Source organism: Vombatus ursinus, unplaced genomic scaffold, assembly GCF_900497805.2.
Source record: "Vombatus ursinus unplaced genomic scaffold, bare-nosed wombat genome assembly UNPS02000580.1, whole genome shotgun sequence".
NCBI lineage: Eukaryota > Metazoa > Chordata > Mammalia > Diprotodontia > Vombatidae > Vombatus > Vombatus ursinus.
In genome coordinates, this window is record NW_020940358.1 from 24,095,671 (window position 1) to 24,116,944 (window position 21,274).

Consider the following 21,274-nt stretch of genomic DNA (forward strand, 5'->3'; position numbering starts at 1 on the left):
TTTATGCTATGTATATGTACTTCATGCATGTATAATACACATACATGTATATATGTATGTTTAAACACATTATATATCCACATACACTTCTTGTCTCCCCTATTAGCTTGTAAAGTCCTTTTGAGTAGCGAATATTCCATTCTTTGTACTTTCATTCCCAGATTGGCTCAGAGTAGGCAATCAATATAAATGTTGATTAATTGATTTAGGAACTAAAAGTCTAGTTACAATCTAAGACAGCAACACTGCTAACTATATTACACAATATTGCATGCTAAGCACTTGAGAAAAGTGTAGTATGCAATGCGGGGTCCAAATGTAAGGAAAGTTTTTGGAAGGGACTGGAGAGTTGTTTCTTGCCCACTTTAATTCTAAGAGCAGCCTACCCTTTCAAGTACATCTCTTAACCAAAGTGATAGAACCCAGGAAAACATCTCTCTTCCCTCAGCAAGTCTGTTAATGCTGATGCTGACAGCCACAAATAAAGGTGACCAAATTTACTGGAGGTCATTGACATTTGTTGAGCAAGCCTGGCTTGTACTATGGGAAGCCTCCAGAAATGCAGTGAGCATAGTGTCACTGATCTGAAGAGCAAAGAGAGGCTGAGTTCATAGAATGTCATTAGAACAGGAAGGGTCTTTAGAATACAGATCACAGAATGCTAGAACTGACAGGAACTTTAGAACATGTGTGTAGGAAGGAACTTAAAACATAGAATATCAGGGCTGGACTGGTCCTTAGGATACAAAACTTTAAACCTGAAATGGGCCTTAGAACAATGAATGCCAGAGTTGGAAGGGCCCTTAACGATCATTTAATATGACATTCTCCTATTACAGATAGGGAAACTAATCCAGGTTCAGATAGAAAGCTCCTTGTGTAAGGTGACTCAATGAGGCAATGACAATTAGAATTCCCAATTACACCACACTGTCCCTTCTGTCGTTCTGATGTTTCTCCTCTGACTAAATTATTCCACTGCCTGGGAGACCAAGTGGATCAGGGAAACTCTGATCCCTATCAGATCACAGTAATTTCATTTTAGTTTATTCATCTGTCAAGTAAGCATAATAATACCTGCCTTACCTGCTTCTCAGGGTCGTTTTAAGGATCTAAGAAGATTATCAACATGCAAATGTTTTGAGAAAATATAAAGTACTTTATAATAGTGCTTCTCATTTGCATAGCATTTTAAACTTACCAAGTGCTTTTGGTATATTATCTCATTTTACCTACGCAACATGACCTGAGGAAAATGTTGCATTATCTATCCTCATTTTACAGATAAAGTAATGATGATAAAGTAATTTGCCCAAGGCCCTGTAGCTAGTAAGGTGACTTGGAACTCAGCCCTGGACTTCTGCCTTACAAAACAATGCTCTAGTGCCTTCCCTCTGTTTTTTATTTCCAATTTATTTTGCATATAACTTATTTGTACAGTTATTTTCACGTTTCCGCCCCCCTTTAGACTGTAAGCTCCTTGATAGCAAAGATTGTCTTTTACACAAAAGACGAGTGTCTTTTACACTTGGCATATAGCAGTTGCTTAATAAATACTTATTGATTGACCTTTGAACATAATCCGGTTTTTCATGTGGGGGGTTATTAACCTATTATGGAATGCACAAATGTGTTTGAAAACATCCAGGGTATTGGTTATCAGCACATTTTAAATAACATTGATTGCAAGAGTTAAAATTTAAGACCATGCTTATCATGAAACTCTGTTGCTCATCATAGCTAAAGAAACGGCTAATAGCCTTCAATAAATACTTTTTCATTGGTAACCATTATCGGTCTCTCCCTTCCTGATAGCTCACTGCACTGTTTAATCCAGTTCCACATCTGAGGCTATGCTTCTGCTTTATGGTTCTATACTGTCACGCTTTGGTCGGGAGGTACTCTCATCCCATATAAACTGTAAGCTCTGTGAGGGCTTAGCTGGAGCCAGCGGGACAACACTTTAGGCGGGCAAAGTAGGGTCGTCAGGATCTGGTAATTTGGTGACGTTCCCTGACGGCTCCCCACTCCCTTCCTCCCCCTACACAGCGCCAAGGGAAGGGGTAGTGGGAAAGACCCAGGGAAGATCCACAATACGCTTACAGCTTTTCAGCCACTTTCTGGTTAGAAGACCCCATCTCCCGCCACTTCCACCCCCTCCAGGTCTCCGGGCCCAGAGAATGGGCACTGAAGGAAAACTCCGTGGGTTAGGCCAGAAGGCCAACTCGCCCCCAGCCCCGTGTGCCGCAGTGGACGAGGAGCAGGAATGAACTTTGCAGACGGCCCCTTGGTTGCGGGGTGGGGTGGGGGGCGCCCAAGCTCGGGAAGAGCATTTGAGCGACACTCCCTGGATCCTGGCGGTGGGGTGGAGGGGGTTAGGAGGAAGGAGGGGGAAGGAGGAGGAGGAGGGAGTGGAGGGCCGGAAGGGAGGGTGAGTAATCGCCAGGGGACGGCCCCTGCGTGCCGCAGTCGGGGGTTTGAGCCGGAGAAGAGGCGAAGGGGAATTTGGTGATAGTGCCTCCGGGGACCTGCCCCCGGCCCGCCCCGGCCCCGCCCTCGCCGCTGCGCTCGCTCCGGGGCGGCTCGGGCCCCCGCCCCGTTCATGTGGCCCGGCCCGCGGCGGCCGGCGGCGGGGGCACGGAGCGGCCAGGAGGCGGTGGCGGCGGAGGTTGAGGCTGAGGAGGAGGGAGCGGAGGCGGCCCAGATGTGAGCAGCGGCGCGGTCCGTCCGCCCACACCCGCCGTCCGGCTCGGCCTCGGCCCCGGCCCCGGCCCCTGCCCCCGTCAGGCCGGCTGCACCATGCGGAGCCGGCGGGGTCTGCGGCTCCCGCGCCGCTCGCTCCTGGCCGCGCTCTTCTTTTTCTCGCTGTCCACAACCTTCCTCTACTTCGTGTATGTGGCGCCCGGTATAGGTAAGGCCCAGAGGCGGCTCCGCTCGTCTCCTTGGTAACATCCCCCCCCCCCGAGCCGCGGCCCCTGCGCGCCCCCTCCGCCGGCCGGCCCTCCGGAGGAGACGCACCAACGGGCTCCCTCCGACCCCGCTCTCGGACCCCGCTCTCGAACCCCGCACTCCGCGTGGGTCGCGACTGCATCCTACCGCTCCCCGCCTCGCTCGGCCCCCCCAGATCCAGGCTGCTTTCGAACCCCGTAGTCCTTCCCCACTCATCTCTTCTAAAGCCCTCTCTGACCCCCGCATCTCTTCTCTCTGCTTTTCTCACCCCTTTCTGCCCCCCTCTCCTTGTCCGACCCCTGCAGTCTTTTCTATCTCCTGACTCCCCATCCCTTCCCTCCTTTTCTGATCCCTTCATCTTTTATCCTTTCCTTTTCTGACCCCCCTTCCTTTTCGTTTCCTGACCTCCTGTCCTTTCCCTTTCTTCTTCTGAAACCCCCATCCCTTTCCTCTTTTTTCTGACCCCCTCATCTCTTCTCTCTTCTGAACCTTCATTTACCCTCTTTTCCTGACCCCTCCATCCCTTCCCTCTTTTCTCTTACACTCATCCTCCTCTCTTATTCTCCCTCTTCTGAGTCCCCCATTCTAACGCAATCCTGCTACTTCATTCTCCCCCAATCCTTTCCTCCTTACACTCCAGTCTTCTTAGCTCCCATCTTCCTGATCACTCCTTTCCTTTTTCCTCACCTCCTATCTCTCCTGTCTCTTTCTCTCTCTTTTATTCTTCTCCCCCCCGCCTTCAACCCTCATTTCCTTTGCTCTGGTCCCTTTTCTTACCTGCATCCCTTTTTCTCCTCTCTTCCAACCCTTACCTTGCCTAAGGCTGTCTCTTTTCCTGAACTCCTATCAATTACCCCCTCCTACCAACCTCCTCTATTTTCTTAACCTCATTCTGCCACCTCTATTCTATCACTCCCTCCTTTCCTATCTATTTTGAGCCTCCTTTCATTTCTTTTCCTCTCATGGCTTCCTTCTTATCCTTTTCTACTTCTGACCTCTTCTTTCTAACAGACTATTACCTAGCTTCTGCCTGGTCCACTCTCCTCCCCACATTTCTCTATCCATGCGCATTTGACTACCCTGCATACACACGGACCGATGCTGGGTCATGGCCAGACTCCAAATCCTTTCTTCCACTTTTGGAATACCCCAGGCACCTTGCCTTGTATTTCCCGCTTGTCTTTTCGCTTCCATCCTATGTCTCCTGCCCTATATTTCTTCGTGTTCTCAGTTCTCCTGCCCTCCCACAAGGGCACACATGTTTTCCCCATCTTCCCTTCTCCTTCCTGTCCAGAGAGGCCTTGGCTTGTCCAGTTTCCTCTTGGGGAGTCATACTTCTAGCCACATGGAGAGATGACTGGTTCTGGGCAATAATATCTTCCTATAATCTGTAGTCCCCCTACTGCTCACCCTTCAGACTAAGGTTAGGGGCGCTGCATCAGTATCTGCTAGGGTAGTGGAGGTGGGGCCTGGACCTGTGAGATGAGTTTGCTCTTGGGCTTGGAGAAAAGCCTCGGGTGAATCGAAGGTGAGAAGGGTATTCATTTTGTCTTGCTGTTTTTTTGAAATTCTTCTAGGCAGAAAACTTTAATTGTGTTTAAGTAGGATTAGGTAGATCTGGGCAGACTTTTTTTAAGTCATGCCCCTTAAGCCAAATGCAAATTTACTAGAGAGCATTTTGTTGGAAGCAAAACTTGTCCTTGAGAAAAGACTTAGGGGACTCCCCCCCCCACCAAATAGGCACTTTCTAGCAGGAGAAGTGGACTGGGAGACACTGAGAGATTAGTTTGTGAACTCTGAGGAAAGGTTAGATCTGACTTTCTTATTGAAAGCTACTGTAGAAACTTTAAGATAATTTAATTTAGGGTAGGAGGAAAGTAGTGTTTGGGGCAAAAGAAGAGATCAGGAACTGGTTGGGAATTAAGATGGGCAAACCTTTTAGCTACAGAGACATGCTTTTTTAGTACTATGGTATTTGGTGCTATACTCTGTTGAATTATCAAACACTGAACTAGCAGAATAGAGAAATTTCCAGCAAAGCAGGAGGTTCTCCCCCACTCACTTTTGAATAAAATAAGCATATTTCACTTTATGGTTAATATTAGTGTTTCATATTATCAACTGGGGATTAGGTAAAGTGTGTGTGTGTGTGTGTGTGTGTGTGTGTGTTTAAGCTGTAGTGCTTTTAAAGACCCTTTGACAACGTTCTAGGGAAATAGATGACATTAATTTGCCTTAGCAGGGTCAAAAGTGCTTTTTTATGGAAAAGTATCCCACTTTGTGTGTTTGGGAAGAGGGAGGGAGGGAAAGGAAAAAGTGATAAGAATGTTTGCTAGAGAGAAATTGCTGAGTAATTAGTGATACTACTTGAGAGTAGGTATCAGTCAGTATCCTGTTTGACACTATTCACTCTAATAATCATTTGAAATTTATTACAAAGGGAAATATGCAGCACTTCATTCCTTCAGCTTTTGTGTACAATGTGACATGTATTTCAGGTTGTGGTATTTGGATCAACCACATTAAAAAAAAAGTTGATTGGAATCCCTATTTTATTTTAAAAGGTTGGAAACTAAATTCTCTGACAGAAATGTGACTTAAAATTGACTTAAATTCTTTAACACCACATTTTTGAGTTAGCAGAATTAGAGTGGTTCTTTTTGTAAAGCTATGCATTTTAAAATTGTTCCTGAATTTTCCCATATTGCTTTTAACTGAGAAAAGAAAAAGACAGAATTTTAGTTCTGTTCAGAAGGGAAGACTAAAAAAGGTATGCAAAGGCCTTTTGGTTTAAATCTAGCTAAATTTAGTTACTACATTGGGATTTCTCATCAGGGACTTAAGGCCTCAAACGTCCATTTTTAGCATTATTGAGCTGCTCTCTAGTAATAAGATAGACATTTTTTTTAAAAAAGATAAGATAACCTGGAGAAAGGGATTGAAAGAAGAGGATGGTAAACATTTTGAGGGTAAATGCCTTAATTGAACTGCCCTTTAAAATGGATTTATGATGTATTAAATTTACAAGTAATTATAATTGAGTTTTGTGGTATGGAAGAAAGTGTCAAACTTACAGATTTATTTTTTTACTGGATTTTTGTTTTGCTACTTCTTGTTTTTTCTTCCATTAACACTTTTTTGGTTTTGTAGCCAATTCAAATATGTTTAAGGGATAAAGACTACTTATCTCTTCGGATGTGTGGTTCACAGTGTTCAGAATGGGCAAACTAAGAATCACGTCAAACTATTGATGTGGATGCCTTGGTTGGTAAGCAGTACACCATTAACATGGAAGCTCTGAGATCTAATGCCAGCACTGTTAGATGTGGTGCTGGGTCATAGTCATTCCCATAGTCAAATGGGAATAAGGAGATCTGCTCCCCTCCCAAACTTTTGTTGGGATGTAACCATTAAACATGATCATGAAACACCAGGTTTATGGTGGTGCCTAACTTAAATACTGGCATAGCATATTCAGGCATTTTTACTCCTAAATCTAATTGAGTGTGCTTTCATTAGTCAGGATGTTCTCATTGGAGGCTAAGGATATTTTTGGTTATTAAAAAAGAACTCATGTGTAATGGTTTCAGACTGTCAATGTGACTCTGGAAGAAGATAATGGTTAGAATATGGAAGCTAAGTGGGGAATATGTTCCTCTTATATACAGTGAGACAAAAAGAGTTTAGTTGCACATTACTTCTATATGGATATTTGACTGTTTTAAATGGCTAAACAATTTTCTGTTTATAGACAGTAAATCATGAGCAAGGGGGTTTCTTGGGGGGAGAAGGGGAGTTTTGGTTTAAAAAAGATTTTTTTAACTGGGCTAGGAGCCATACACATTGATATTTAAATATCGCTTTTTGCCTCACTTAGCTTGACTCTTAAGCCCTTAGAGATCTAAGGAAGTATTATGGATGTATAATAAAGATACTTTGTACTTTTAAAATGAGACCTACACTTAACAAAAATTTTGCTGGGGTCAAAATTCCTTACTCCTATTTGGCTGTGCCTTTAAAAGGTTTTAATTCCTAGGAAGAAAACTTTTTTATAGCAATATGTGATCTAATAGAGTGAAAGCTTCTTAATCCAAGTGTTGGGCCATAATATTGTGTGATGTTGTATGTTGAGGTTACAGAATTTGAAATCAGCTAAAAGCAGAAAATCACATTTTAAAATCACTCGCAGTGCTGCAATTCAGTGAACAGTTTAGTTTAACAAACATTTAAGTGCTTACTGTGTAGAAGGCACATAGTATCCATCTGGGATACTGTTATTATGATACAAATACAAAATTGAACTCCCTGCCCCCAGTACACTTAAAATACAGTAGGAGATAAGATGTGTACAAGTAACTACTATGTAAAGTCTGAGAGAGATATTTAAGAAGGCTGTGTGTGGTAATGAAGGACTAATATAGATGGACTGTTCAGCTAATAGGAATTCTGCATATGGTCTGTTAGGAACCTGAAAATTCCTTGGGTTGAACTTGGCCTGCTGTTTGGACAAAGGTGAAATCAGTGAACTTGAGAGTCATGATTCTGTAATTCACTGGGTCTGCCTGGTATGGATTCAAAATGTGAATAATAAACTGCATTGGAAAAGGTTGGAGGAGAATTAGTTGGGGTATGGGTCCTATGGAGTCAGTAATACTGTATGTCCCAAAAGTCTTGGAGTTTTAAGCTATTAAGGTATAGTTCCAAAATGAGATCTATCTAGCCTGCCCCTTCCTCCTCCCCACCCCCATATAATTTACTCTTATGTCATCTGCTTGAAAGAAAGAAAAGTTGAATGGTTTTCCTCTAGAGAAAGGTTATCTTTTGAGAATATAGTGGTCGGAAAGAAGGCAATGTTAATTGGAGCCTTGGTTCCTCCGACTTGCTGTGACTGGATGATTTTGGACCGGTCTTTTAACTTTGTTGTGTCTCCTCATTTGAGGCAAAAAGCCTCTAGAATAGCTGGACTTCTCCACCTTGGGTAAACTTTTCCAGTGAAATATAGTCAGTTATCAAATGTGTAGCTTATATATTTTAAATAATTCTAGATAAGTTATAATATATACATGGATGACTGTCTGTAGACATTTAACTTAATTGTATAACAGTGTCTGATAGCTAGCCAGACTGTAAGACTTCATTAACTGTAAAGTGTGGGAACAGAAAAAAAAATTTTGGGGGGGAGGTGAAAAAATATTGCCTTGAAGGCCTCAGTGATTTAGTATATAAACTTTTTTTGGTGGGGGAGAAGGAGAATGAATTTTTGCATCAAAAATTTTTTCTCTGCCAACTTTGTTTCAGTCACTACCGTGCAGAATCACTTTAGATTGTAAAATCAAGTTGATGCTTTTTCTTTTACCCGGAGAAGGTACCTGTTTCACGAATAGCTATTTTTAAAATGATGTGCTTGGGTTTGGGGTTGAAATTCCTTTCCTAGTGGAATTGTGCTGGAGTTGGATGATCTGTGAAAGTAGGTTTCCAAATAGTATCAATTTCAGTTCTGGACCTCATGGATTGGTTAGTACAGCATTTGCTCCAGTTCTCATCTTAAAATTTGGAGGCGGGATTAAATAGCTGATCTCTGAAGTCTCTTCTAGCTCTAAATCTGTGAATTTAGATTTTGTTCATAAGTATGAGGATGGTGAGGGAATCAGGAAGAAAGATTCCTTCCTTTCTAGGCTCTGTGCTAATTTCTGGAAGAGTGGAAATTCCTTAGAGGTCTCAAGACAAATTGCTAAATTCCTGATTAATTGCTTATGAAAAGCTTTTTTATTTTTAAACTAAGAAAAGTGGGTTGGACACACTTGCCACAAGGGATAAATACTCTATAACTGAAAATTAGTAAGAGAGGCAAATCTGTGAGGGTAGGTCAAGGAAGCACTTAAAAGTGGTTGATACCATTGGAGCAAAGTTAAAGCATGATTGGAAGCCTACAGATGAGGTGTTTGCTTTAGGGAAGTTAATGACACTTATAGCTACCCCATCGTGATGTGAACAAGGCATGCTTGCAAATGACCATAAACCCTATGTAGACTGTGTGGTTCAATGGGCAGAGTTATCCATTGCTAAATGATGATGTTTTCATACATGGCAGATGTGTCTTGACTTATGCAATAGGCCCTGGAAAGTTGTAGGTAAATCTTTTTATAAATAAAAGTACATGAACTTTTCCTGTAAAGGAATTCTGGAGTAGGTGTCTGTTCCTTGCCTTACTAATTGCTGCCAGGGATATAAGAAGCACCTAACATTATTAGAGCTGAAACAGATAGTGGATTTGTTACTTCTTCTTTTCTTTACTTAAGAATAAGAAAATTGAAGCCTAAAGGACTTAAGTACCTTGCTTAGGATTGAGAAGTATAAACACTTAACAATCAAGTTGGGGAAACAAGATTTACCTCAGGAAAATTCATGATACAAACTTAAGTACTAAATTGTGTCATAGACTGTAATGGCCACAAGATTTGAGAAAAGAAAAAAAAAAAAAGATGGCACCTAGAGTAGGCTTCCTAAAGGAGGGTGGGAACTAGGTCTTGAGGGATACAAAACCTGGGTGATTCCTTTTGTGAAGCAATTATCTCCTAATTATTTTTTGGTAAATTTAGATTTTTCATATATTAAGTTTGCTTAAATTGGTTGGCATGCCTGTGACAGCAACAGCAGCAGCATATTCAAACTCTGGACATAATCATTTAGACTTAACAGCCTTTCTTTGAGATTAATGGAAAAATTAAACTTAGGCATATAATTTTTCCTGTGTTAGACCTTTGGGGTCAGATGTCAAAACTCCAAGCTATTTCTGTTCTGAAGTGTATCTTTTTGATCATGTGAGCTAGAAATTGAAAAGAAATCTGTTTTGGCAACTGCCAAGAAAGAACACCTTAAGTCTTTGGAATGTTCACCCTTTGAGCTCTGGGTGGGTGGATCCCTTTAGTTTTGCCAAAGCAACTCTTTTCACTTTAGTTCTTCCTTTTTGCTCAGCCTCAGAGAGATTGTACTTTATTTAACTCATGCCTTACCCTTAGTCCTTCAGGTAAAGCTGGATGTTAAAATTGAATTAATTTTAACTTTTGACCCTGAATACTGCCTTGTACAACAGTGCTTTTATTCCAGAAAACCCGAGGAGCTGGAAAGAACTTTTATTTATAGTCTAACCCCCAGCTGATCCTGTGAATTCATTGTTTGCCCAAGCCTGGGAATCACATTAAATAATTTAGAGTGCTGCCTCTTCTTGGATTTCCCTTTCTATTCCTTTATTGTTAACTTAGGTAAGCAGTTATTAGAGACAGGGTGGTGCTGCCATCTTCCCACCTGGTTACTGGAGCTAACAGGTAATTTCTCGAGGCTAAAAGACTGTCTGGTCATTGTTTGGGAGGAGATCCTCGAAACACATTTATCAGTTATGAAGAAAACTACTATCAGACTATTAATGGCCCAATTGTCATCTTCAGCCTTACCTAGCAGCACTTCTTTATACATTTTGCAGAAATGAGTATGGGATACAGAATAATGATAATAATAATACATGCCCTTTAATTCTAATGCTTTCCCTCTGTTGATAATTTCTTATCCTGTGTATAACTTGTTGGTACATAGTTGTTTATATGACTGTTTTACCTTTTTTTTGTTATCTCTGGCACTTAGCATAGTGCCTGGCACATAGTTGCTATTGCTTTTGTCTTTTTTTTTTTGAAGAGTTCCAGTGACATCACAGGGTGGTGTCTTGTTGCCTGAGTGAATTGGATTTAAGTGAGGAAGAATTGCACCAAGTTAGCAGCCTCACTCTCTCTTCTAGAGTCATTGAAATCCAGTGGCAAGACAACAGTCAGGACAACTGTCAGTGGATGACCTTGGCATCTTTGATGTCTGACCAAATTTTAAGCATGTAGCAGTGCCCAATTCAACCTCCTTCCTGGCCTTTGAAACAAAGTGTTCTCATCCACCCATTCCATGGGGGTGGGAGAGTAGAGAAGTCTTCACATGCTTGGGGTAGACATCCCCCTAACTCAATGATAGATTTGATGCCTGTCCTTTACCCTAGACCTGGTTTAGCCTGTCTGCCAAGATACACATGCTACAGCTTCTTGGAGCCACAGGTGAGAATTGAATGCTAGTAGACACTAAAGTTGGATGAGCAGACCTGAAAAGGTCTGGGCTAATGTGGTGGTCCACCTTGAACACCCCATAACACCCTCGCACATAGTAAACATGTGATAAAAGATTATTGACTGACTAATAATAGCTAGTCATATTTACATATTGCCTAATATAGTTTATAAAGTGGTTTTCTCACAGTAACTTTGTGATCTAAGTAGAATAAATGTCATCCTCATTTGACAAATGGGGAGGTTAAGGTCCCTCCAGATGAAGTGTTACTGAGCTAAATTAACAAGTAGTGTTGTTCTACCTCACCTCGCCCATTTTCACAGCACTTTCCCTTACCCCACTCTTGCCTCAAGGCAAGCAAGCAAAAATGGTAAGATAAGACCTTTCTCATTTATCAGCAAGTAATAGTAGTAGAAGAGAAGAAATTTTCAAGTCATCCTCATTTTTTTTCCCTTTGGCTGTGGTTGAGAAATGGATTTTCCTGGTCCTGTTCAAGAATTAAAGACATTTATTTAAAATAGATCAAGAAAGACATATAAGACTATAAAATGACATAATTTTGGGCCTAATAGTTTGACCTTTTTGAGTTGAGAGGGCTACTATACCCCCCTTCCCAATGATTTTTTTAAATTCCTTTTTTTTTTTTAACAAAAGCTAAAACATGGGTCCAGTCATTTTTGAAAATTCTTTGTACCACGCTTCAGTTAAATTCATTGAACATATAACACTCATTGGTTAAATGCTTGTATGCTCATTGCTTTTTGTGGTACCTCAGTTGTACTGTGAGGATTATAAATTTATAGGTGGAAGGAACCTTAGAAGGCATGGAGTCCAACCTCACTCATTTTACAGAGGAGAAAACTAAAACACAGAGAGGTTAAATTACATTACTTACCCTGGGTCACACAGCTAGGAGGTATTAGAGATGGGATTTCTGTCTTCATGAGTTCAGTGCTCTATATAAGCAATATGGAAACTACAAAACAACATGTAAATATGAGTTGCTTTTATTATGTAACTCATGCTCCTTTCAGTACAATTTGTAAAAAAAATGTTAGTCGAGGTTGCTGCAACAGGAACCTCTTACCAGTAGTGTGGAAAGACTTGGAGCCATAAGGCAGAAGTTCACAGCTTAACTTTGATGCTGAATGAACCTAGCTAACTAAGCAAGTCACTTAACAGTAAGTACCTCAGTTTCCTTTTCTGTAAAATGGAAATATTAATAATTGGGCTACCTACCTCACACAGTTATTGTGAGGATAGTACTTTGTAAAATCTTAAGTACTATATATCAGTTGTTATTTCGTAGAGCAGAGATTCTTAACCTAGGGTCCATGGATTGTAAAGAAATCCGTGAATTTGGGTGGGGGAAAACATTACATCTTTATTTTCACTAACCTCTAACTGAAATTTAGCATTTTTTAAAAATTTTGAATGTGGACAACAAAAATGATTCTAAGAAGGGGGTCCAGGGGCAGCTAGGTGGTGCAGTGGATAGAGCACTGGCCCTGGAGTCAGGAGGATCTGAGTTCAAATCCTGCCTCAGACACTTGACACTTATTAGCTGTTTGACCCTGGGCAAATCACTTAAACCCTGATTACCTCACCAAAAAGCGGGAAAAAAAAGAGAGAAGGGATCCGTAGGCTTCACCAGACTTCCAAAGGGGTCCAAGATTGAAAAAAAAATCCTCTATTTTACAGTATCCTGTAATGAAGAAGCAGATAGGAATACAAATTTTAGAGTTTTAAAACTTTTAAAATCATTTTAATTCCAGTTTCCTGGTAATGACTACAAATGTGCCTAATATTAATAATAAAATGTCACCATCACTTATTTTTAAAGATGTAAGTTTAATTGATATCTTTTGTTTTTACATTGCAGTTATTTCTGGGAATACCCTCTCCCTCAATCCCTAATGTTCAAATTGAATCCTGCCTTGTAAATAAAGAAAACCAGTTAAAAGAAAACACCTCAGCAGTGACCTGACAGACTAGATGGCATTCTGCCATAGTAGTCCGTGGCTTCTCTTCTTAGAGGAGAGAGATAGGTTTCTTTATCCAGTTCTTGGAGTTTGTGATTTTTCACTTGCCCAGAATTCCCTTTTACTTGCTGCCCGTATTGATCCTTGCATTTACATTGTTGTGTTCTTTCAGTCAGTTCTTTCAGTTTTTCTGGTTCAGGTTGTTTCACTTCACATCCGTTCACATACAGATCTTCCCATGTTTCTCCAAATTCCTACTGTTTATTTCTTACTACTCAATAATATTTTAGTACAATTATATACTATAGGTTTTTTTCAGCCATTCTTTAATTGATAGTCACCTTTTTTTCCCCCCAGTTTTTTTTTGCTGCTGTAAAAAAGTGCTGCTGTGATGTATTTGATGTATTTGACCTTTACTTGCTGTCAACTGCCTTGGAATATATGCACAGGATGGAATTGCTGGGTCAAAGGGTGACAATTTAGTCATTTTTCTTTCTTTCATAATGCTATCTCCTGAGCTACTTTACAGCCCACTCACTATGTATAGTGCCCCCTTTCTCCCCATAATACCCTCCAACATTGACAGTTCTCAGTTTTTGTCATTTTTACTAAATTGTAACTATTAATGATTCGGAACATATTTTCATGTGGTCATTTCTAGTTTGTAATTATTTTGAAATCCAATTTTTTTTCGTATCCTTTGACATCTACTGGGGAAAGGCTTATAGTTGTGTTTCTTTTTATTCTATATAACACCAATAAGCGTGCATTTATTGAGCTATTACTCTGTTCTGTGTGCTGTGCTTTGTGCTGGGAATGCAAAGAGAAAAATGGAACAGTGTCTTCTACTACAAACTTTGCATTCTGTCAAGGGAAGTACTAGGTACATAAATGAGTACAGAATATATGCACAATAATTTTGGAAGGGCCTAGCAGCTGGAATTGATCAGGAAAGGCCTCTTACAGGCAGTAGTATGTGAGTTGAGCTTTGATGGAAGCTAAGGTTCTCAGAGGCAAAGGGGATTGAGCCTGTTCTAAGTGTATTCTGAGCTTTGACAATGCAAAGCCCTGTGTGGGAGGTAAGTAGGCCAGCTTACTTGTACCCTGTGAGGGGGAGTTATGTGTAAGTAAGTTAGAAAGGTAATCTGGAGCTACATTGTCTTAGATTTATCTTACATATCAGTCTTTTTTTAGTGATCCTTGTTAAAATTTGATTCTGTTTGCTCTTACAAGCTCTTAACTTGGTATCCTGATGCTACAGCAAGGTCTTTCGAAACATGTATATTTGTATATAGAGGTTAGCTAATACTACTTTTTAAAAAAAAAAGACAGTTTGTTCTATTTTCTACTTAAATTATTGATGATGTCGTTTTGAGGCAATGTGCTTTAGTTGGAGCAAGGAATTAGTTTTAGGTTTTTTTTTGTTTGTTTTTCTTCTGAAATGCTTGAATAAGTTTAATTGCTGATGTATATTTCTCTACTTTTTAAATGGTAACCATATTTGCTATTTAAAAATACCTTCCTTATATACCCAGTGAATACTTTGAATGCTTTAAAGGAATAGTTCCAGTATCACCAACTGAAAGGTGTTAGTGAAACCCATGGCTTTTCTACACATTGGTTGATGATGTTTATTTTGTTCAGCATGACTGATAGAATAGCAACCAAAGTTTTAATGTTTTCTGCTTCCAAATATGCATCTTTGTGCTTTGACCTCTACGTGAAAGCTGGGGAGAAGTGTTGGAAAATCAGATTGCAAGTGTGGATGAAAATGCTTCCTAGTTGATTATGACTTACAAGAATAATTTGGGAAAGATTATTTTAGCTAAGTTGGAGGCTGCCTGGTATAGTAGATTTGGACTCAGAAGACCTGGGTTTGAGCTGCTTTCTACCTTCTGGTAGCTTTGTGACAATAATAGGCAAGATGATTAACTTAAAGGAGCCTGTTTTGTCTTACATCAAACGAGGATAATCTTGCACTATTATTACTAACAGTAGAAATACCTCCTCAAGGTATGGAGATGACCCTGGATTTTCAAATTAGCAATGTATGGGGGAAAGCTCTGACGTGTCTTGATAGGTTGGAAAGGTTTTTGCATATAATCTATCTGGGGAATCAGAGTAATTAAGTATGGAAGATTGATCAATAACCAGATGGTTTGATACCAAATGATAATTTTTTGGAGGTATAGCAGCTTAGGAAGACTATGTGTAAAGGGGTAGAAGTGGTTTTGATTTTCATGGGAAGAGGTCAACATTCATGAAACCAGGATCTTGTGAAGTGTTGAAAAACTTCCTTTATGAAAGGAAGAGAGACCCAATGAGGCTGAATTGGGGTGGGGGGAGAAGAATAAAGTTTTAACTGAGATCTGTCAATCAGAAAGCTCTATTAACTAACACTTCTAAGTTTTATCATACCCTGAATGATGATCTGAAACATGATCCTGAATTTTAGTATTAAATATATTCTATTCTCATTACTTGAAAAGATGGTAATGCATGTAGGATATGATAATTCTTTGTTAACTAAGAATATTTAACAAAACTCTCCATTATCTTCCCTTACCTCTGCACAGTTCCCCTGTGACTAAGTCAGACTCATTTTCAGATGATAAGATAAGTAAAGACAGGTTGTGGGCCTAGCCTTGGGAGACCTGGAGGATCAAGGAGGGTGCTGGTTTTTGATTGTGAGAAATTTTTTAGTTGATAATGTCTTCAGGAAATGAAAAGAGAGCTAAAGAATGAGGAAATATAAATGATAGAGCATGTAAAACCTGTTAAGCTTTAATCAGACATGGTGAATTATAGCCCTTTGCCTCTTTTTGGGAGGGAAGGGAGGACTGTACTGTCTTGACTTAATCTGATTTATTTGCATGTGTGGATGACACTGAATTTTTATTTATTTATTTTTTATTGTAGTCATCTTTGGTTGTATGGGAGAGAGGGACCTGTGATCTTTAAAGACAAATGGCATTCACAAGGTTTTATATTGGAATCTCTTATAAAGAAAAAAAAAACCTCTTGTTTACCTGATTTTTCTTTTCTTTCAATGGGAAATTGAAATTGTTTCTAACTCAATTTAGGGAAACTAAAATCATTTTAGAAAACTTTTTGTTATGGACCAGGAAAACTTAGAAGCCTGGATATCTTCATTGGTTTTGTCTCTAATCAAGACTGAAGTTAGTGGTTGTGGTTAGTTGTATAAATGTGAGGCTAAGGATAATCACTTTAAAAAAAATTTATCACTATGTGCAGTCACTTGGTAATCCTAGGACCTATCCTTAGGTAAGACGAAATCTCTGGTCTCCTCTTCTGCAGCAAAGGCTTTAATTAGGAAGGTAAGTCACAAACAAACTGTAATCTAAGATTACAGGAGAGAGGTGGGGAACAAAGAGCTGTGTGAGTTGGGGGAGGGGGAAGAGTCATTCATTACCAGCTGGGAATCAGGCAATTTCTTCATCTTGAATTGAAGTTGGTGTTTGTTAGGTTTTAGAGGGTGGACTTGAGTCAATGAAGAGATGTAATAAGGAGAACATTTCAGGCCTAGGGAATAGTGTGATGTCAGCAAAGGTCAAAAGTTGGGAAAACCCAGGGTTAGTTTGGAGAACTGAGAGAAGTTTGACTGGAGGGTAGAGTATGAAGAGGACAATATGAAAGAATGGAAGTTAGAGATTCTCCTCTTGAAATCTCTCTTGGAAGAGAAGAATCTTTCCACTTACTACTTGTGTGACCCTGAGCAAATTACTTGTCCTCTCCTAGCTTTAGTTTCTTCTTATGTAAAATGAAGGGGTTGGACTGATCTCTCCAGTATGTTTGAGGTCTAAAGCTGAATCCAGCTCAAGTGTAAATTCTTCCTCTTAAATATTTCTCTAACCACTTATTAATTCAGAAATTCCTTTCTCCAGCCTCACATATTGTATTATACCTTTTTAATGTTCTCATTCTGCTCTGCATGATGGCAATTGAGTTTGTTGTATAGTAGTTCATGTCTGTTTATGTCCTGTTTTCCTTTGTTAAGATTAAACATCTGGGACATCTCCTGAAACATTGAATGTCCTGTACATGGTAGATACTTGTTAAATGAGTGAGTGAGGTGAGGTCTAAGAAAGAAAGGTGGGATGGGGGTAGGAGTGGGGAGACTGACTTTTGTCTGGGCCTTTCCAGGTTGGCTTGATAGAGTAGAGGATGGCTTTACCCTGCCATATCTTTTAGCTATAGTGAGCACTACCATTGATACTCTGCTGTAAGATGAGGGAAAGGGTGAGTATGGTTATCTATTGGCCATATAAGGAGGAGGATTATAGATTTCAAGGCCATCTGTCCTCCCCCTTTACACCTCTTTCAGTGGAGAGCTTGCAGCTGAGAACCTGTCCCTTCAACATTTCATTTCAATTCAGCAAGCCAGTACTAAGCTCCTCATCTGTGCTAGGACTAGAAGTAAGAAAGATGAAAAATGACAGATTTCTTTCAAGTTGCTTATGATCTATTGGGGTTAATGAGACATGTCTATTACTAAGTATGAAACAAAGTAGACTGATAAGTACAAAGATAAGTGTGATTAAGTGCTGTGCTGTATATGAAGCTGTGAGAAATCAGCTAGCAGGGTTCAGAGCAGGCTTTATGGAAGAAGTGCCACCGCACCTGGGCTCTGAAGGTGGAGAAGCATCTTAAGGAGTGTTCTTGGCTTAAGGCTCCTGCTGGGACAGAGAAATAGAGATCAGCAACAGGATCAGAGAACGACTGACTAATAGTGGAAGGAGCAGTGGTCCTGAAATGTGATAGCCAATTCCCAGCTTATTTGCATGTTTTAAAGTTCCACCGTGCAAATCATTATGGATTCATAGGATTAGTACCTGCAAGAAGTATATAAAGTCAATCTTGAAAAGCTATGTGTATATATAAATGCTAATTAAAATTGAAGGATGACTTATAGTACTGCCAGGTCGCTGATGCCCAATTCAGTCATATGAATGATTCCTTTGACACTGGAATAGGGAGTAGATAACTAAGTGTTTTGAGGGTTGGTGGAAGTGTGGGTGAATGAAGCATTAGTTTGTGGCATGTTTCTCTGGGTGAATATTTTATTTTATTTTATTAATTTTTTTTGATTTATCAGTAATCACTTCCATATGCTTTTGTGTTTAAAATTTTTCTCCGCCTTCCTCTCCACCACCCTCCTCAAGATGGCGCATAATCTGATATAGGCTATACATTTACATTCATATTAAACATATTTTCACATTAGTGATATTGTAAGTAGAAATTAAAATCAATAGGAGGAACCATCAGAAAGAGGAAACAAAACTCAACAGAAGAGAAAAAAAAATAGCAGTTCAACTTCCATAGTTCTTTCTTTGGGTGTGGATAGCATTTTCCATCACAAGGCCTCTGGAGATGCCTTAGATCCTTGTATTGCCAGAAAGGGTTAAGTTCATCAATATTAGTCATCACACAACGTGACTGTTATTGTGTACAACGTTCTCTTGGTTCTACTCACTTCACTCAGCATCAGACCATACAAGTCTTTTCAGGTTTTTCTGAAGTTAGTCTGTTCATCATTTCTTATAGCACAATAGTATTCCATTACATTCGTATACCACAACTTGTTCAGCCATTCCCCAATTGATGGGCATCCTCTCGATTTCCAATTCTTTGCCACCACAGAAAGAGCTGCTATGAATATTTTTGTACTTGTAGGTCCTTTTCCCATCTGTGTGATCTCTTTGGGATATAGCCCTAGAAGTGCTATTGCTGGGTCAAAGGGTATGCACATTTTTATAGCCCTTTGAGCATAGTTCTAGATTGCTCTCCAAAGTGGTTGGATCATTTCACAACTCCACCACCAATGCATTAGTGTTCCAATTTTCCCACATCTTCTCCAACATTTATCATTTTCCTGTTTTGTCATGTTGGCCATTCTGATGGGTATGATGTGGTACCTCAGAGTTGTTTTGATTTGCATTTCTCTAATCAATAGTGATTTAGAGCATTTTTTCATATGACTATAGATGACTTTAATTTCTTCATCTGAGAACTGTCTGTTCATATCCTTTGACCACTTATCAATTGGGGAATGGCTTGTATTCTTATAAATTTGACTTAATTCTCTATATATTTTTAGAAATGAGGCCCTTATCAGAGAGACTGGTTGTAAAAATTCTTTCCCAATTTTCTACCTTCTAATCTTAGTTGCATTGGCTTTGTTTGCGCAAAAACTTTTCAATTTAATATAATCAAAATTATCTATTTTGCTTTTCGTAATGTTCTCTATATCCTGTTTGGTCATGAATTCTTCTGTTCTTCATAGATCTGACAGGTAAACTATCCTTGCTCTCTCAGTTTGCTTATAGTATCAGCCTTTATATCTAAATCATGTACCCATTTTGAGTTTATTTTGGTATATGGTGTGAGATTTTGGTCTATGCCTAGTTTCTGCCATACTCTTTTCCAGTTTTCCCAGCAGTTTTTTTCAAGGAGTGGGTTCTTATCCCAGAAGCTGGGGTCTTTGAGTTTATCAAATAATATATTACTATAGTCATTGACTACTGTGTCTTGCATACTTAACCTATTCCACTGATCCACCACTGTTTCTTAGCCAGTACCAAGCAGTTTTGATGATTGCTGCTTTAGAATACAATTCAAGGTCTGGAATGGCTAGGCCACCTTCCCCTGCGTTTCTTTTCATTAGTTCTCTTGATATTCTGGACCTTTTGTTCTTCCAAATGAATCTTGTTATTATTTTTTCTAACTCTATAAAATAATTTTTTGGTAGTTTGATCGGTATGGCACCGAATAAGTAAATTAGCTTAGGTAGAATTGTCATTTTTATTATATTAGCTTGGCCTACCCATGAGCAACTGATGTTTTTCCAGCTATTTAGATCTGATTTTATTTGCGTGAAAAGCGTTTTGTAATTGTGTTCATAGAGTTCCTGGGTTTGTTTTGGGAGGTAGACTCCTAAATATTTTATAATGTCTACAGCAAGTTTAAATGGAATTTCTCTTTCTATCTCTTGCTGTTGGGCTTTGTTGGTAATATATAGAAATGCCGAAGATTTATATGGGTTTATTTTATAGCCTGCAAGTTTGCTGAAGTTGTTTATTATTTCAAGTAGTTTTTTACTTGATTCTCTGGGATTCTTTAAGTATAACATCATGTCTTCTGGAAAGAGTGATAGCTTTGTTTCTTCTTTGCCTATTCTAATGCCTTCAGTGTCTTTTTCTTCTCTTATTGCTAAAGCTAACGTTTCCAGTACTATGTTGAATAACAGTGGTGATAATGGACATCCTTGTTTCACACCCTCCCCCCCCATCTTATTGGAAATGCTTCTAGCTTCTCCCCATTGCATATTATGCTTGCTGAAGGTTTTAGATAGATGCTATTTATTATTTTAAGGAAGACTCCATTTATACCTATGCTCTGTAGTGTTTTTAATAGGAATGGGTGTTGTATTTTGTCAAAAACTTTTTCTGCATCTATTGAGGTGATCATGTAGTTTCTGTTAGTTTTGGTGTTGATATGATGGATTATGCTGATAGTGTTCCTTGTATTGAACCAGCCCTGTGTTCCTGGTATAAATCCTACCTGGTCATAGTGTATTATTCATGTGAATAGTTGCTGTAATCTATTTGCTAATATTTTGTTTAAAATTTTTGCATCTATATTCATTAGAGAAATTGGTCTATAATTTTCTTTCTCTGTTTTGACTCTTCCTGGTTTAGGTATCAGCACCATATTTGTATAATAAAAAGAATTTGGTAAGATTCCTTCTTTACCTATTTTACCAAATAGTTTATATAGTATTGGAATTAATTGTTCTTTAAATGTTTGATAGAATTCGCATGTAAATCCATCTGGCCCTGGAGATTTTTTCCTAGGGAGTTCATCAATGACTTGTTCAATTTCTTTTTCTGAGATGGGGTTATTTAAGTATTTTACTTCCTCTTCTGTTAATCTGGACAATTTATATTTTTGTAAATATATATCCATTTCACTAAGATTGTCAAATTTGTTGGCATATAGTTGGGCAAAATAATTCCTAATTGTTGTTTTAATTTCCTCTTCCTTGGTGGTAGTTTCACCCTTTTCATTCTTGATACTAGTAATTTGGTTTTCTTCTTTCTTTTTTTAAATTAGCTTAACCAAAAGTTTATCTATTTTATTGTTTTTTTCATAAAACCAGCTCTTAGTTTTATTTATTAGTTCAATAGTTTTCTTAATTTCAATTTTATTAATTTTTCCTT

The 21,274-nt window shown here is 39.1% G+C and overlaps 1 protein-coding gene across 1 annotated transcript in view; it reads left to right on the forward strand.

Moving 5' to 3' along the window:
- The first annotated feature begins 2,799 nt into the window (after positions 1 to 2,799).
- The window catches only part of B4GALT5 (beta-1,4-galactosyltransferase 5), a 109,164-nt gene continuing 90,689 nt past the window's right edge, over positions 2,800 to 21,274 (forward strand). The window contains exon 1 of the mRNA XM_027852433.1: positions 2,800 to 2,911. Within this exon, the coding sequence (XP_027708234.1) occupies positions 2,800 to 2,911 (112 nt within the window). The remainder of the gene's footprint in view (positions 2,912 to 21,274) is intronic.